This window comes from Tachysurus fulvidraco, chromosome 17, assembly GCF_022655615.1.
Source record: "Tachysurus fulvidraco isolate hzauxx_2018 chromosome 17, HZAU_PFXX_2.0, whole genome shotgun sequence".
Classification (NCBI taxonomy): domain Eukaryota; kingdom Metazoa; phylum Chordata; class Actinopteri; order Siluriformes; family Bagridae; genus Tachysurus; species Tachysurus fulvidraco.
The window spans coordinates 10,199,748-10,218,313 of NC_062534.1; the positions used below are offsets into that span (position 1 = coordinate 10,199,748).

The following is an 18,566-nucleotide window of genomic DNA, read 5'->3' on the forward strand; positions in this document are numbered from 1 at the left end:
TAAATTGGTAAGGAAGAAACCTTGAGAGGAACCAGACTCAAAGGGGAACCCAACCTCATATGGGTGGCACTGGTGGTGTGATTACAAATATACAGTCAAACAAGTGTTGGATTGGTGTAAAGATCACATAGAGTTCAGATCTCCTCTTGGTATCATAGAGTCCAACTGGAGCTGGTAGATCACACAGTTATAACTTCAGATACCTGTCCTGATCTCAGGTGTTTCATGTCAAATTACATTAACACAGTTATAACTTCAGATACCTGTCCTGATTTCAGGTGTTTCATGCCAAATTACATTAATAGTGTTATAACTACAGATACCTGTCCTGATCTCAGGTGTTTCATGTCAAATTACATTAATAAGCAATGTAAGAAGAGAATAGGTAGCAGAGGGTAACAATTTACAGTGAGCAATACATTTATTTATTCATGCAGTGCCTGTCCCATAATGTTCTGTTTTTCTTTCCTTTTTAATTTTAATTGTATTTTAAAGGTCTGATGACAGTCACAAAAACAGAAATTGACACCACGATGTCTTTGGAAAGTAGAAGACTATTCAGAACATGTTCCACTCTCTGTGAAAAGAAGGGTGATATATGCTTGTCAGCATGGAAAGAACTACAAGAAAACAACCACAACAGATGATTTGGTATGTATTGCTAAACAATTTGTTCACCATACTGGTTATGAATTCCATGTGGAGGGTGAGTAAATGACAGAAATTTCATTTTATACTTGTCTTTTAGGGGGTTAAATACTGTAACCCTTAAGTGCCAAAAATGTTTAAAGGTACACTATGTAATTTTTGCCACGCTATTGGGTAATAAATAAAATTCTATGCATCTAGCGAAAGAACATTGCTGCTAGAGCTACTCCACAGCAATTGGTGTCTCTCTTGGTCTTAAATAGTATAATATGAATATGTAAACACTTAAAAGATTACAGGCGTATCGTACTGATTCAGGACAAAAGACAAAAACATGGTTGAGTACACCATGAACACCTCTTCCAAACCATTATGTAAATGTTGTAAAAAAAAAAGTTATATACCTGTAGTGTGCCTTTAAAATGTAAAAAAAATCATATATTTGCACAGTTTATATTTGTCTACATAACTAATTTGTACCATTTGAGCATAAAACATTCAATCTTTTTTTATATGCAGGGAAACAGGGTTTCTGCAGTCATTCATAAGTATTGGAACAGTAAAGACAAAATTGTTCTGTTACCTGTGGTGTCAAGACATATATTAATATGAGGCAGAAGTACAGAATGTCACATTTTATTATTGACTGTTTCAACACAAAATGCTTTACCAACTAAGTAGTACAGCACTTTCAGCACTTTTCATCAGAATTTCTTCCCTCTGCCTAATGTGAGCATAAGTATTGGGACGGCTTAAGTAAATGTAAAAGCTAATATTTAATTGTAAATCCCTTGCAAGCAATCACAGGAACGAGTCTGTGACCCCTAGACATCACCAGACTCTTGGTTTCACACTTTTCAAGGCTTTAATACAGCCAATTTAACGGTTGCTTGTTTTATGTGATTTTACTGACAGTTATTTTAGAATTTTTTTTTCATTTGTATGTCTTCAAGTGCTGTTGATCTTCTCGGCTGACCTGGTCGTTGTTGGTTGCTGAAGCTTGCCAGTGGTTTCTATCTTTTTCAGGACATTCCAAGTCAATCTACAGATTTAAATCCTATTGAACAAGCATTTCACTAGTTGAAGAGAACACAGAAACTCCACAGACAAGCACAGTATAAAATAGCTGTATTAAAGGCCTGGCAAAGCATTTCAAAGTGTGAAACCAAGAGTCTGGTGATGCCTATGGGTATATTATATATAATATACATACATGCATACATACATACATACATACACACGGTGAAATGTTAACAATGTGTTTTGTAAATAAAGTTTATCCACAGATCAATATCAAGATTATTTTAGCTTGTTCATTAAGTTTTTCTGTTCTGTTTATGTGTAGGACATGGCATCAGAGGTGCAGGATATTCTGGCACTACAAGACCCAAACCTGGTGATCAGCAAAGCCTTCAAACTGTGTATTATACAGGGTGACTTGGCCACACTGAAGGAGGGTTGCTGGCTTAATGACAAGGTAAAAGTTAGAAAAATAAATTGACTATTTACTTGATATGCCTTGGTTTATTGGTAATAATGCATCACTACATTTTTGTAAAGAAAAGTGGGGGGAATAAAGGTTTGTCATCAATATTTTATAAAAATTTGTATAAAAATGAATAAATTGATTTTTTCCCCCTCTTCTCTTTTCAAGGTTATCAACTTCTATTTGTCCTTGCTAATGAAAAGAAACAGTGATCAGCTGGGAGCCTTAAAGTCTTCTCTTACAGCACTTTTTTCTACCCAAAGCTTCAGAGTGGTGAAGGCCATGCAGCAGTGAAGAACTGGACAAAAACTCAGGACCTCTTTGTCTGATCTTGTTTTTGTTCCTTTGCACCTAGGCATGCATTGTGCTTTGGCTGTAAGTCATATATAAGTTGGGATGCATTGTTTTAATATTTATGTTTTTGAAAGTGTAAAACAATTTTTTTTTTATTTTCAGTTTGTCTTTAACTTGCCTATATTGCTTCTAACCACCAGGGAATTTATTTTAAATCCCAGACCATACAGTGCTATGACTCAGAGACATGATGATATCTGTCATGTTGTGAGTGTCTTCTTATTTTTGCTGTTATATTAACCTTTGTTCTATGTTTATGTTCTGTAATGCTGCTTTGAGACAATGTCAATTGTAAAAAGCTCTATACAAATAAACCTGAATTGAATTGAAATGTTATTCTGTGGCTTGATCATTCATCTTTGCATATCCAGATATCCAGATGTTTTATTTAACAGAAAGTACCTCACAAAGGAGCACAGCGTCAAGAAAGGATGCATCTTGGAGGCTTCCAGATGGACCATCAGCCGAATGAGAACTTTTGTATGACACCATATAATGAATTATTTGGGTCTTCTCTGAATTAGGTGTCATTTTAAGACTAAATGTTCTGCTATTGTGTCTAGGCAATTCCTAAACAGTTGAATGGCAATGACTGTGGTGTTTTTACAAATATGCAGACTTCCTTTCTCAAGGAAAGCCATTCACATTCAGACAGGTACAACGGTGCTCCTGTTCACATTTAATCCTCAAACATTTTATTATGCTCCTTATTCATCTGTCTCTTTCTCTGTGAGGTTTTGGGAGATAGTGATTCTGTAAGCCCTGAAGCAACCAGTCCTTCAAACATAATGAAACATCTTATGCTCTTTTTTGTGTAAATTAAATTTAGTATGAAACTATGAATAATTGCAAGGGCTTTCTTCACAAGCAGTGGGCTGTGGAAAAGTACGAAGATGAAAAAAATCTGAGGTTAAACTGCAGATTTGTCTTGTGTGATAGAACTCATGATAGAATTGATGTAAGTAAGCTTATTGAAGTGAAATGGGAATACCATAAATGAATAGTATATTGGGAACATAGAATGATCAGGACAGGTATCTGAAGTTAAAACACTATTAATGTAATTTGACATGAAACACCTGAGATCAGGACAGGTATCTGAAGTTATAACCGTGTTAGTGTAATTTGACATGAAACACCTGAGATCAGGACAGGTATCTGAAGTTATAACACTATTAATGTAATTTGACACGAAACACCTGAGATGAGGAAAGGTATCTGAAGTTATAACTGTGTTAATGTAATTTGACAGGCAACACCTGAGATCAGGACAGGTATCTGAAGTTATAACACTGTCGGAACTTAGAAACCTCCTCCAAGCTGACATATCACAAGGGTGATTTATACTTATATCTATAACTGTGTTGTCACTTACTGTAACCAAGAATTTCTAGTAACTCTATAATCAGAATTGATGAAGTAATGATAAAACTCTTCAGACCTGGATGAGAATGAGCAAAAACTTCTTTATTGTAGACAATCAGCCATCCATTCCATTGAGCTCAAGAAATCAAATCACTAAGTCAAAAAGGAACAAATGAAAGCTCAAAAAGAGCATTCACATGTAAAACAAAACCTCAAAGTATCAACAGAATGAAAAAGCTGCAGCACTTAAAAATAGGTTCACCGTCTGAACTGCCCCACGAAAAGAACTGCGTACTTCCCCATAAAAGTCCCCTCAATATATACCCTGGTGCTTCTAAGCACCTCCTTCTTTAGTTCTGTCTTTGTAAGCAAATTCCCATTATGTTTCGAGTTGTTCTCTGGGGCTCCGCCTGGTTATTTACATGTTTCTTCTGAAATCCCCTTATTTCCCCGAATTGCCTTATACGCCCTTTAGTGACTTCATATCCTGCCTTTCTGAATTCCCCTTATTTTCCAGAATCATCACCTGACCCTTACTCATGTGCCCAAATATGGATTTTCCTTCTTCCGTAGTTTCCTATTATTTTCGACCTTTTTCGTCATTGTTATTAAAAAATGAGCTCAAGAGAGCTTTACTTCCTCATTCTTATCACATTTATCGCTCAACCTTTCATGACAGACGTCTCGTGGATTAGTCCTCTTGTCAGCTATAATGAGTAAGTTCTTATCATTTCTGTTTCTTGTTTCTTGTATTGACTATATGTCTTAAATGATTATTTGTATGTTTAACTATTACAAGCTCTTACTTCTATTTGGTTATATTTTAATGTGTTGCTATTGCTGCTAAGCTTTGCTGTTGCTGTTGTGTATATTACTAGAGTCCATAATGTTGGCTCTTTTAAGCTATGTTAAACTTTTCTGAACTTCACTCTGATCTCAGTCTGACCTTCAGACTGGGCTTGCTCATTGCATTCTTTAAGCCTTAGTTCCACTAATTCTTATCTGGGCTACTCCCTTTTCCCTTAGATTCTCAGCCTCAGGGTCAGCCAATTCGTCCTGGTCACACCATCTGGATTTCTCGGTCTACTCCCTATAGGAGGCCTGTTCCTGCTGAGGTCATGACCAGCTTTCGCCGCTATCAGCTGCGTCATCTTACTCAGGAGTTCTGCTCCTTCCTGGAACATCTATATTCCTCCCCACTTCCTGAGCAGCCTCTCTTGCTGTCTCACATTGTACAGACACCTCTGACACATACTTCTTCCACTCAAACCTCTCTGCCTCCCATCCTGGTGGACCAAAGGACACAAACTGATGGTTGTCCTCATGCTGAACCCTGTTGCCCTAGGCTGACAACTCCTGCCTCTCCTCCTCGTACATCCTCTCTCCCTGTTGCCTATATTCGCCCTTTGGCGGTTCTTACCTCTCCTTCTCGTCTCACATCTCCTCCTTTTGGCTACATTCACTCCCTTTCGTCCAGTGCAGCCTCCTCTCCCTCTTACTCTGAGCCTGGTTCCCCAGGCTTTGTTCCTTTCTCCCCTTCTCCTAGGCCTGGGTCCCCAGACTACACTCCTACCTCTCCCAGGCCTGATAGCTCTGGATCTCATTACTTTTACTAATTTTATCTGTAATAAACTCCTTCTCTCCCTTCTATAGTTTCTGAGTGGTTCATGTGTTTATTATATCATTTACATTTACCTTATTATGACAACTGGGCTCTTATGCCCATATATCTTATGATACCAACCATAATAAGCCTTGATTATGCTTCCTTGGGGCGTCTCTAGTATATCAATCGATTTTTTCACAACATCACTCCCCCCTTTGAGACTGTAAAGTCTCAACAAAACCTGTGCTGCAAAATCAAATACTAGTGCTAGCCAAACCGAATACTAAAGCAAAAACCAAAAGGAAAAGAAAAATAAGCAAAACCAAAAACAAAATGAAAAACAGAAAAAACAGAAAAACAGACATCACCAAAAACAAAGTGAAAAACAGACAAAACAGTCATCACTGCATCACACTGCATCACTCCCTCCATACGACATCACCAAAAACAAAGTGAAAAACAGACAAAACAGTCATCACTGCATCACACTGCATCACTCCCTCCATACGACATCACCAAAAACAAAGTGAAAAACAGACAAAACAGTCATCACTGCATCACACTGCATCACTCCCTCCATACCACTCCCCCACATCCCCCACAACATCACTCCCACAACAAACAGAACAACAGTCCCGCCCCACCCCCCTGGAACGCACAACCCAGTATCAAACGGGTGAACCAGGAGTGAGCGAAAAACCCTCTAAAGCCCAATGCGAGGGAAAATTCTCACTCTGCCCGCCCAGGGCGCGACAGTGAAACAGGTACCACCAGGAACACCGTTTGGGTTAGTTACAGTAATCATAGCACATGCATATTTAACAAATGTCCCACGTGTGTGTGTGCGTGTGTGTGTGTGTGTGTGTGTATGGATGTAAGTGTGTGTCTATATCCGCATTACCACCACCACCGGTGGTTCCGATGAACTGACCGAATCCATAGCGGTAGCGGGACCCTTATGCGCCGGCCTTCGCGCAGGGCAGCCCAAATGTCACGAAACCGATCGGCACAACAACAATCCTTGCCCGTGTCTGTCACCGCGTCCGAGGAGCCCCCTCTCCTTGACGTGGGCCCGGTCCATGAGTACATAAAGTCAGGCGTTCCAATCATGGGCGGAAACCCCTCCCGCACTGCCACAGTGTGGGACGTCCAGAGCCGGTATCCACAAAAGAACAAAGTGCAATACTGGCGTGTGGTAGTCTGCAGTATATGGGGGGAGAAAATGTAAGCGTGCCTGCGCTTATGTTTATAGGTTGCGGCTACACAGAAGGAACGGCGTATCTCATAGCTGTGTACTTGTAGTAGCAAGCCTTTGTCAAGGGTATATTCCCGTTTGTGATACTTGTGGATCCATAATCCCTCGGGAAGACACAAATCAGCGTTGTCAAGGATGAGTGGCACGGGGCATGAATCCTCCAGCAGGGTGTACCAGGTGTCAGAAGTTGGCGGTGGAGGGTATGTCAACCATGTGCGTCGCGGCGCATCGCCCAGGTCGAAACCCTCCCACTGGTAGTCAGACAGATCTATATCCACGTTCAGCTGATAGCATGTGAGACAGCAGTCATAGGGTGTGGTGCTGTCGACTCGGCAGGCGATGCCCCGCGGGGTGGGTTCCAGATGCCCACAGGTCCAGGGAGGTCGGATCGGGGTCCGTCGGGGAGGCACAGGCAGCATGTCCCTGCACACAACACTCACAGAAAGACGCACATACACAGACAACACAAACAAGACAGGAGCAAGGGCCCCCCGTAACTCTTCGCTGAAACATATGTACATTATAGTCATGATTGTATCACAGAAGACTGTGCGTGTCCGACTACGGCCACCACCAGTAGTGGTTATGGTGTGACGCATACATCCACCGAGGCAAGGGGGCCTTTATGGAATGCTTATTCCGCAGCGAGTACCAAACGTCCGAAAAAGTCTGAGCATAATAGGTCTTTGGAAGGATGGCCACCACCTCCGAGTCACTGTTTTTCCGCAGGACAGGATGGAGCCAGGCAGGCTGCGGCGGAAGGCGTGCAAGGTCTTCCCTAGCTCCACCGGTATGGGTGGTCCAAAGGGGATATCCACAGAAGAGTAGGGTATAATACTGCCGAACCGTGCTTTGCTGTATATTGCGTGATATGAGGTACGCATGTCTCGTTCTTGGTCCATACAGTGATGCAACCGAAATGCATCGTCGAAGTTCATAGGAGTGAACACGCAGGACCAGTCTGTCCGTAAGCCAGTAATCCTCATCTGGTTGGTGCCACGATATCCACGACCCTTCTTCGAGCATGATGTCGGCGTGTGAGAGAATCAGGGGGACGGGGCGCGCGTCCTCTTGAAGAGTGATCCACTGGTCGTGCGAGACCAGGGGCGGGTATGACCTCCAGGTCCGTTGTGGCTCCCTTTCAAGTCTGAGGTACAGCCACCAGCGATACGCAGACAGGTCTATTTCCAGAGCCAGGCGTCGGCACGAGAAACAACAAGCGAAGTGGGGGACATTATATGTGTTGTAGAAGCGGTAGGCCACACCATCCAAATCTGAGTCAAGGTGGGCACACGAGTAGTGGCGGCGAGCTGGCCGGCGCGGAGGACGCCGGAACGGGAGACACTCCATTATTCTGTATACAGGGACATAGAAGACATGGACAGACAGGGACAGTAGACATAGAGTATTAGAGTACTACAGTGCGGGTTCGTGCTTGGGCGGTCAATCCTCGTTGCTGTGTTCATCCAACAACGGGAAAAGGTCTAGGTCTGCATCTGCCTCTATGACGTGCAGTTGCATGTACTGGCCAAAGAGAGAGTGAACTGTTTTATCAATTAAAGCTCGTAGCAAGGGTAACCCACAACAAGCGAGAAAGGTTATAACCAACAGTACTGTAAGAATTATCATGCCGATTCGCATCAGTCCCGCCATCCAATCTCCTGAAAGCAACCACTTGTACCAGGCAGGATCCGGGGCGCCTGAGTTCCGGACCATCTGATCCCGGTTCGCTTTCATACGGGTAAGCAGTGTAGACAAAGGCCCCAAGGGACCTGTGTGCAGGGGGACAACAGTGCAGCATTCTGAACCAATCATGTCACATACGCCCTGTTCTGGCCCTCGCATCTGGTCTATAGCAAATCGGTTTTCTACAGTCATCAGTGTTGTGGCGTGCAATTGTTCTGAGATGAGTCCCAAAGCGGCAATTGTGTGGTTAATGAAGCGCTGCTGATTGTACCACACATAATTTATCCACCTCATGTTCCTACGTGTTTGTACATGCGGTAACAGGACAGCCCACAGGGTTGAGGAGCTGTCCGAAAGCGCCCTGTGTTCTTCCGGGACGCCTACCGGCTCTCCTTTCCAGTCTATGTATATATGGGGATCGTCTGACCAAGCGGGGAGCACAGAAGAGTTGGTGTACTCCACATATTTCGACAGATCCCGCCTAGCCCGTGAGGTATGAGTGGGAGTTTGAGTCAGAAGATTTTCTAAGAGCGAGTCATTTAACGCCAGCACCGTTAAGCCCCCCTCTAGGATAACGGGGGCACACAGGCCGTGCCACATCCTGGGGAGCGTTTGGAGTGCTGTGCCATCCCCACAGTACCAAAAAATATCAGCCAGTGGCAGTGTGCCGAATCTAAGACTGGGGACTATCATTAATCCCGGGATGGCCTCCTCGCAACCGTACTCTGAGGTTTTACACGGTGGGAGCACATTTACTATCGGATGATGAGCATCTAGTGTGTCTTCGCAGGCTTTCTTAGGAAGGAAACCCACCCATACTGCTCCCTTCGAACGAACGCACAGAGGAAACCTTTGATTAGGTCGCACCCTAACTTTCATATCCGTTGGGACCGGCGAGGCAACTGGTTGGTGTGTGCATGATCTGCTGATGTTGCCCATCCATTTCGGCCCGTGAGTTCTGGCTGCTGATCCCAATAGGCAGAGTGCAGGGCACAAATGTGTATCATTATAGGGGGGTTTATCGCACTCCTCCACTCCCCTAACAGGCATTATATAGGGGAGCTGTTTCGATCTATCGTGACACACAATACACGTGCTGTTAGTAGCAACCTCGCGGGCCGAATCGATCAGCCATTGGCGGTATAGGTTCCCTCCGGCATCATCCGTTGTCATGTTATACTGGGCGATGCTGGTCGTCTTCACCAATTTCCTAACTTCCTCAAAGTCTTCTTTAAGGGTGAAGTTACGGGTACCACACTGGCCACTCGTCCCTTTACCGGTACATGTGGCCCAAAAGTCTATACTAGCCTGACGAAACTGAAAACCAGGACTCCATGCCGGGACATAGATTTGAGCTTTGTATAACTCAAGACGAGTAGTTTTTTGCGACGCGGAGGGATAAATGGCTGGGGCAGAAAGGCTATAGTACCATAATGGATGGATGTATTTGCAATAGGCTCCGTCCTTGCCTTTCGCAGGATGCCCAGTGACAATGACGCTAGTTATTGGGTCTGTTGTTGCTTCCCCTGCTCGCTTAAGGCGAATTTCCAGGGTCAACGTGTAATCAGTCGATGATTGATTAGTGGCCCACTCTATCGGGTCAAGAACCGATGCCGGGAAGGGGCCCGTGTAGTCAAAGGAGTACATTACAAAATAGACCGTACCATTGTGTATTCGTTTCTGTATGCTAGCTTCAGCAAATAGCCCCAACGCGCATCTCATGTGCCCTACCATGGCCGTTTCGGCTATGCTTGCATTAACTCCTGTCAGTACTGGGTTGGGCCCTTTCCCTTGAAAGACAGATCGTCCGTCAATGCTGGCAGAACCTACACCTGCATCCCTTTTATGCCGAATCCCTGTCTCTGAGCCGTTATATAATATCTTATCACTGCGGGTGTGATTGGTCCCCAATGGTAAATCGTAAGCCTGAATACATGTCACTAAGAACCCTACTGCTATTGCCACATTAAGGCACAGTCCTATCGCGCATGCTGCGTAGAAGAGTTGTGTCGTTAGTTCAGTGTCGTTTTTCCTACTAGTTCTATTAAATTTATCTGGTGACCTTTTTGGTGCGGCGATGCCTCGGGGCGGGGATATCTGCACCATGGCGTGTAGGGGCTCCGTCCACTCACTAGTAGTTCAGTGTGGACCGGAGTTCGTCAAGGTTTATGGTACTAAATGGTCCTGGGGGTACGTCTGGGCTTGCCACGTGTAAGTGGTCTGTGTGTACGTCGTCTAACGAGGTGTCTGAGCTCCCCGCTGGGCCTGTATAAACTCTTGGGGGCACGTTGACTAGGTTATCCACGGGACCTGCAGGTGGACTCGCTGTGTCTTTTGATGATGAGCCGTCTGTGGTTTCCTGTTGTGTGCGTGCCCTGATTCTGGCGCGCGTCCCTGCAGCTGGACCTGTCACTGGCGTAGGACCATAAGGGTCATGCTCATCGTCGTCGTCGGAGAGGGGTTGCCCCTCAAGAGACCATAAGGACTGCCAATCTTTTCCTGTCCTTGAAGTAGGCGTCTGTTCCGCTAACTGTTGTCCAGTCCTAGACGTCGATGGTTGCTCTTGATCAATTGGTTGTTGTCCTTTTGACTTGGAAGGTTTCTTTGCAGGCTTTTTCCCGGACGATGATTGCTGCGTCTGCGGTTGTTGTTCTGTGTCTGAGGTTGCGGCGTCTTCCTCTGTGTCTGCTTGGGCTGCTGCACGACAACAATGATTGAGGTGATACCAATATTCCTTACCTTCAACCTTGACTGCAGTGGGGGTAGCTAACACTACTTTGAACGGTCCTTCTCTCCTCGGTTCCTTCCAATGTTTTCTTTTAAACACTCTGATGTACACGTAATCTCCTGGCTCTACCTGGTTCAGTGGCTCTTTTGCTGGTGCTCCGTGTGTTGCCGCACCCACCTGAGGATACAAGAGTCTGTGTATTTGGGTTAAGTGCTTTACATAACTTGACATTTCGCCTTCCATTTGCTCTAGCGATGGGCCCTTGTAGGGTCCTCGCGTATACGCCACAGGCATTGGCCTGCCGGTGAGCATCTCATGAGGTGTCAAATGTGTGATACGGTTTGTCTGTGAGCGCATTTTCATCAGAGCTAGTGGCAACGCTTGGACCCAGTTTAAGTTTGTACTATGGCATATTTTGGCGATTTTCTCTTTCAGTGTACCGTTCGCTCTTTCTACTTTGCCTTGGGAGCTGGGATGGTACACACATCCCAACTTTTGTTTGATGCACAACGCCTGTGCCAGGGACTTGATCACTTTGTTTACAAAGTGAGGTCCATTGTCTGAGCTTAGTAAATCTGGGATACCGAACCTAGGGATTACCTCCCTACACAGGAACTTAGCCACTGTCTTGGCGTCATTTCTGGCGCAGGCCACTGCCTCAACCCATCTACTAAATACATCAATCACCACGAGGATATACTGTTTCCCTTCCGCCTTTTCGGCCATATCCACAAAGTCCATCATTAAGTGTCTAAACGGGCCTCTTGGTTCTGGGATATGACCTATGGGAGCTGTAAAATGCTTTCTGACATTTCTTGTCGCACACAACTCACATGTTCTCAAAGCCTTATCTACCATACAGGCCAGGTACGGTGACCACCAGTTCTTCCTGATAGTGTCTATTATTACCCTCCTGTTACAGTGATCTATCCCGTGTGCTTCCTTGATGAGCATAGGTAACAGCGCCGTGGGTGCTACCCACAATCCTTCTCCTCCTCTCCATACTCCTGTGTCTTTATCTTTAAAAGCACCTCGTCTTTCCCACTGTCCTACTTCCTCTGGGCTAGCCGTGTCCTGAGCGTCCTTTATGTCCTCAATCGTCATTACTTGTGGACGTCCCTCCGGCTCTTCCCCATGTAGGACTGCCATTAGACACCTTTCGCCTACTGCTGCCTTTTTAGCTGCTTCATCTGCGGCTGTGTTTCCTTTTGTTATGGTTGTACCATCTGTCTTGTGGGCTCTGCACTTTACTATAGCTAGTTTCTTAGGTAACTGTATGGCTGCCAACAAGTCTGATATGGCTGGCCCATGAGTAATGGTTGAGCCATCTGCTCTCTGGAAGCCGCGTTGCGCCCATATTGGCCCAAAGACATGACATACCCCATATGCATAAGCAGAATCTGTGTATATCGTGCATGTTCTTCCTGCTCCTAGCCTACAAGCTGCTGTTAGAGCTTTTATTTCTGCCAATTGTGCTGAACATGGTTGGGGGACAGTCACCTCACTAACTGTCCGGTGCACATTTTCAACCAGATCATACTCTACTACTGCGTATCCTGCCTTATTACCATCATTTGTGCGGTAACATGATCCGTCCACAAAAAAGATTTGCTGTGCTCCTAGGAGCGGTTGTGATTCTAAATCTGGGCGAGCTTTTAGAAACTTCTCCGACTCCTCTGTACAGTTATGTGGTGTCCCGTCTGCGGGCAGTACCATCCTTTCAGCTGGGTTTACTGTGTTACACCTTTCTATTGTCAATTCTGGTGCTGACAGTATTACGTCATATCCTGTGCGCCTTGCATTCGTTATTACAAAGGCTTGACTTGTCAGTAACGCATGTAGTGCGTGTGACGTGTATAGGGTCACTGGGTGACCCATGGTAATTGTATAAGCCTTTTGATATGCGAATGCAGCTGCTGATATGGCACGGTAGCAAGGCGGCATACCCTTCTCGACATTGTCTAGGGCAGTGCTGAAATATGCTATAGGTTGTTTTCCCATGCCCTGCTGTTGCTGCATCAATACTGCGGATGCGAACCCTCGTCGCTCCGACACATATAAATAAAATGGCTTACTGTAATCTGGACTAGCCAGCGCTGGGGCTGATGCTAGTGTGCATTTCAACATTTCAAATGCCGCCGATGCTTCTGGTGTCCATGTCAGCTGTGCATTAGGCTTAGTCTGATCTGCTGTTTTTATTATGTCTCTTAGTGGCTGGACTTTCAAGGCAAAGTCACATATCCATGGTCTACTAAATCCTGCCATGCCCAGGAATGACAGCATCTGTCGTACGGTTTGAGGTCGTGGTGCGTCGCGTATTGCCTGCACATGAGCCGGCAATATTTTCCTTGATGTTCCTTCTAGAACCCTTCCCAAATATTCTACCTTTTTCCGGCAGAACTGCAGTTTTTCTTTACTGACTTTGTGCCCATTGTTCGCGAGGGCTTTTAACACTTTTATTGAGTCCTTCAAGCACTGTTCCTTTGTTTGGCTACAGATCAGTAGGTCATCAACATATTGGACCATCAGACTTTCCATCTGCAAATTTACCAGATCTCTGGTTAGTACTTGATTGAATATTGATGGACTCTCACAGTATCCTTGGGGCAACCTCGTGTATGTGTATTGTTGGCCCCTGTATGTGAACGCAAACAAGTGCTGAGAGTCAGGGTGCAGAGGGACACTGAAAAACGCGGAACATAGATCAATTACCGTGTACCACCTTGTTCCTTCTGGAATGTTTGATAACAAGGTGTGTGGATCTGGGACCACTGGGGTCTCAGCTACCACTATCTGATTGACTGGTCTCAAATCGTGGACCAGTCTCCATTTGTCTGAGTTGGGCTTCCTGACCGGAAAAATTGGAGTGTTGCATTGACTTCTTGTGGGGATCAGAACTCCTGCTTCCACTAGTCCTTTGATAGTTGGTCCTATCCCTTCCTCCGCTTGTTTGGACAATTGGTATTGCCTTTGATATGGTAATGGAGCGTTGGGTCTAACCTGTATTTTTGCTAGCCCTGCTGATTTGACTAATCCTACATCAGTTGAATGTTTAGTCCACAATTGTTCCGGAACTCTACTTAGTGCGTTTTCTACTTCCTTCTCTGTCAGCTCTTCCTCATCTGCCATTTGTGGCATTTGTGCCTCTACTCCTACTCTCACTTGTATCTTTGTTTGCTGACTTACTAGCATGGTAGTGGCTACTACTTGTTCCATCCCCTCATAGTCTATTTTCAGAAATTTTCTGTCTTCTGACACATACATCCTAGGGTTTCTAGTTGTGTTCCATTGTGTCACCCTTCCTGCCTCCTTCATCATAGGCCCTAAATCTTTGGATTCAAAACCTCGCCCGATCATCAGGGAGATGTGGGAGACTGCATTCTCAACTTGATACCATCCTTGGATCTGTTCTGGGAGTCTGACGCACGCCGCTACTCCTTGTTGGCCAACTATTATGTTGTTTGTACTAATGACAAATTTTCCTCCTTCTAGTCGTTCTTCCCATAATGATCCATATTCTTCGTCTGTCCCCCCTTCATCATACTTTAGGGTACAATGCCATGGCCCTCTAGCTTCACAGCAATCTGGGCGAATGTGATTCAGCCATGGCTTCCAGTCAGAGTATTCTTGCCATATCTTTGATTCATCTTTGTCTTTGATTTCCAGCCAATATACCTTGTCTAATTCTGCTATTTCTTCTTCTTGGCTTACTACTAGGTATTGTTGGGCTAGCACGTCTGGGAGTGTTATCCACACCCCTGCTGGCCCACAGTGTATTTTGGCTCCTAATTTGCAGAGCACATCTCGTCCAAGAAGGTTAGCTGGAGTATCTGGAGAGTACAGTAAGGGAGCTTGGACCACTATTCCTTCTACAGTGATCCATTGTGGTTCTGTAAATTGTAGAGTCTGAGTTTTTCCTGAGAAGCCCACTGTCTTTATTGCTCTACGTGTGAGGGGAAGCTTCGAGCCTTCTTTTCCGATGCTTGTAAATGTTGCTCCTGTGTCAATCAGGAATGGGGCCTGTACTTCACTTCCAATTCCCACCATAATTGTTGGTTCTTGCGCAGGGTGCAATGAGGTGGTACACTGCACCAGCTCCCCCTCTGGCTTCTCTCGGCCTCTTCACATTCCCCCTGGAGCAGGACCCATCGGGTTCCCTCCAGGTGGAGTTGGGGCCTGTCCCTGAGCTCCTGGGCCCATCCATTGGCCTGTCCAGTTTCCAGCCCCCTGCTGTGCTGCTGCAGGCCCTTGCTGCATTCCGGGCTGTCCAGTTCCTTGCTGGAATATGGGTGCAGGCATTTGTGCCGGCATCTGTTGTCTCCCTTGGTTCCCCATGGTTCCTCCTGGTGCCCCATACTGCAAGTAGGGACAGTCTCTTTTCAGATGACCTTGGTTATTACAATGCCAGCAGTTTCCTCCTTGTCCTCCTGTTCCCCAGGCAGATCTTTGTGGAGGTTGTCTCCCTGGGCCTCCTCTTCCTCGGCCTCTGGCTGGTCCCCAGCCACGTTGTTGAGGAGCGAATTGGGGGTTCATGGGATAGTTCATTGGGTATCCCATTGGATATTGCATCATAGTCGGAGACTGCGGCTGCGGTTGTGTTATCATTACTTGTGGCGCTCCTCCATTCTGAGGTGGTGCCGTCTGTACAGCAGTTGGGGCCACCATAACCGCTGCCTGTTTTGAGGCATATTCTCTGTCGTCTTTTTTCTTCTTCTCCTGGTTCTCTTGTTTATTCCTTGCCAGTTCACTTAGCTGTGCTTTATGCAGTTGCACCAGGATGTCTTCGGCAGCCTTCTTTGTCTCCTTTTTCCTTCTTCTATATAGCTCTGTATGATGTATCACGTTTGCTTCGAACGTTGCCCATGGCATAGTGTTCAGTCCTACTACTGTCTCCAGCTGGTCCTGAACCTCAGTTGGTAGTGCCCTTTTCAACATGAGCTTGAACAGTGTCTCACTTGCTGGTGTCTCATCCCATGAAGCTCCCATTTCCTCTCTCCAGGATTCTTGAAGCTTTAGTATGAACTGGGCCACTCCTTCTTCTTCCTCCAGTTTCAACTTCTCCACTTTTCCTGGGTCAGCTTTTGTGGGATATGCATTTCTCAACTGGTCCCACAGGAGATTCCTGAGCGGATTGAAAGTAAGTCTATCTGCTCTTGAGTCCTCTGCTTCTTTCTTCAACCCAGCAAGGTCAAATATCTCTGTCATCTTTGCCTTTCCCACTGTTTGACATAAGATTGCCTTGATATCTCCCACGGCCAGGGTCTGTCCCATCGTTTGTTCCTCAAACTTTGTAATCCATTTCTGTGCTCCTTCACATACGTTCGGCAATCTCTTTATTAGTCCAGTCATATCCATAAATGACCATGGCACATAATGCACCTCTCTTCCTTTAACTATCAAGGGACATTGTTTCGCCATTCCCGTCTCTGGGACCTCATCCCTCATGCCTGCCATTGTCCTCCGCATTTGGGGCTCGCCCTGGCCCTCTTCTCCTCCCTCGAGATTTATAAGGTCATCATCACTTTCTTCTTCCTCTCTTTGCCGGTCCCTGGTTTGTGACCGTGTGGTCATGCGTCGTCTTTCAGCCATTTGCTTCCACTTTGCCGCATCTCTCTTCTCTTTCAGGGGTGGCAGCACTGAGGAGGGGACTGTTCTTTCCTGTCCCTTAATCCTCATGAATTTCTCTATTTTCGCGTCCTGTTGCCTGAGCCTTTCTTCCACGCCTCTACACATGGCTAGTCTTGCCTCCCCCCTTTCCTCTTGTTGGTTCCGTAATCTCTGTTTAATGTGCTTATGTTCCTCTTTCAATTCTTCCCTCAGCTCCTCCACCCTCATTTCTATCTGGGAGGTCTGGTCCCCCAACTTGTGGAGAGTTTCTTCCGCTACTTGGCTCCGATCCAGGGCTTCCTTCAGTGCTTCATCTGTCCTTCTGCCTGGCCATAAGCTCTCTGCTTCTAGCGGAGTCAACTGTACTTCTCCTTCCAGTCTTACTCTCATCCCTTCCACACAGAGTTGGGGTTCTCCATCCACTGACTCTGCCCTTAAGCTTGCTTCGTCACCGTCCACCGATGTGGTGCTTGATCCTGCTCTTCCACTTCTTTCTATGTCCATTGGGGTGAGCGATTTCGAGTTATGTAGTCTTTTCTCTCTCTTTCCGATCGTCTCTTCCCGTCCTTCCTCTGAGTGTCGTTGCGGCCCCTCCTGGTCTGTCATGAGGGTCCTCCCTGAGCCACCTCCCACGTTCAGTAGGGAGTTATACGTCTTCTCTAGTCCTTTCAGCATACTTTCCCGTTCCCTTTCTCCGCCTAACCAGTGTGGACCGTTCGGCCTTTCCGTATGGGGTTTCTCCCCTTTAGGGGCAGGCGTGCTGCTTTGCTGCCGTAGATATGGTCGGAGAGGATAGTCCTTCAACCATTGTGCAGTATATCTGTCTGCCTCGTTGTCCCAGCTCAATTGACCACTTTGTACCCCATCGAACCTCTCTCTTGTACCTGTTGGTGAGTTCCCCGGGCTTTCGGGTTGCTCCCCTCTTCTTTTCCTTCTTTTTCCTTCCTCTTCACCATCCTCTGAGGACCAAGCATATGCTCCTTTGTCTTTTCCCTCAGTCTCCTCTTCTCCTGTTGACCTTTGCCGTATGATTCCTTTGACTTGTCCTCCAGTTATCTCTAGTTCTATCTCTTGTCTATCGCCTTCTAATGGTATCATGGGATATATGCCATGGTATTTGGGCTTGTATTGTTCATTATAGGGCGGGGGTTGCAGCTGCTCCGCACATTCGCCTGATGGTGGGGCTGTTGCCTTCTCCTTTTCTTGTTCTTCTGTTGCTACTCTTTCTCTCTCTTGTTCTTTCTCCAGTTCCCCTCTCGATTTTTCCTCTCTTCTCTTTTTCCCCTCTTGCTCAAACCAGTCCACTATCTCCCATTTTCTCCTTGTCTTTTCCTTGTTTTCTCTTTTAATCTCTCCCCAACACTCTACTCTTTCTTTCATCTTTTTACACTTTCCTTCATCAAATGTTCCTCCTTCTGGCCATTGCAGCTCTCCTTTTGTCCGGTCTTGCCACTTTTTCATGTACTTTTTGACTTCCTTTTCAGCATCTCTGTGCTTTATTATTATAATTGCAGCTGGAGTAAATAAGCCTTTTTCCTTCTCCATCATGCACCCCTGTCTTGCTCTTGCAGTACTGTCACGTGGTCTTGGGGTTATTGTTGACCACTTTAGTTGGACTATTATCTTTCTTACTGTCAATCGCGGTTGTACGGGATCTTTTCTAGTTCGACTTTCAAGAGGATTTATTCTATCTATAAGAATAGATATCGCAAACCCTCTCTCCCACTGCACCAGACGCTTCTTCACCGACACCAATGCCGTCAATCCTGAGCAATAGTTAAACTGGCGTGGTCTTTCCTCAACTAGTTCTACCAATGGCTCATCGTCCTCA

General features: G+C 45.7%; 1 protein-coding gene and 1 long non-coding RNA gene across 2 annotated transcripts; both read left to right on the top strand.

Annotated features, from left to right (window-relative positions):
* The first annotated feature begins 149 nt into the window (after positions 1-149).
* Positions 150-2,808, top strand: LOC113636066. Its single transcript, XR_003438957.2, has 3 exons — positions 150-651; positions 1,994-2,125; positions 2,303-2,808. It is a non-coding gene; the product is annotated as an uncharacterized LOC113636066 (long non-coding RNA).
* Positions 2,809-4,422: 1,614 nt separating this feature from the next.
* LOC113658064 (DNA-directed RNA polymerase II subunit RPB1-like) lies at positions 4,423-5,469 on the top strand. Its single transcript, XM_027170231.2, has 2 exons — positions 4,423-4,569; positions 4,880-5,469. The coding sequence occupies exons 1-2, from the start codon at positions 4,566-4,568 to the stop codon at positions 5,467-5,469; spliced, it is 594 nt and encodes a 197-aa protein (XP_027026032.1). The 5' UTR covers positions 4,423-4,565.
* The last annotated feature ends 13,097 nt before the right edge of the window (positions 5,470-18,566 follow it).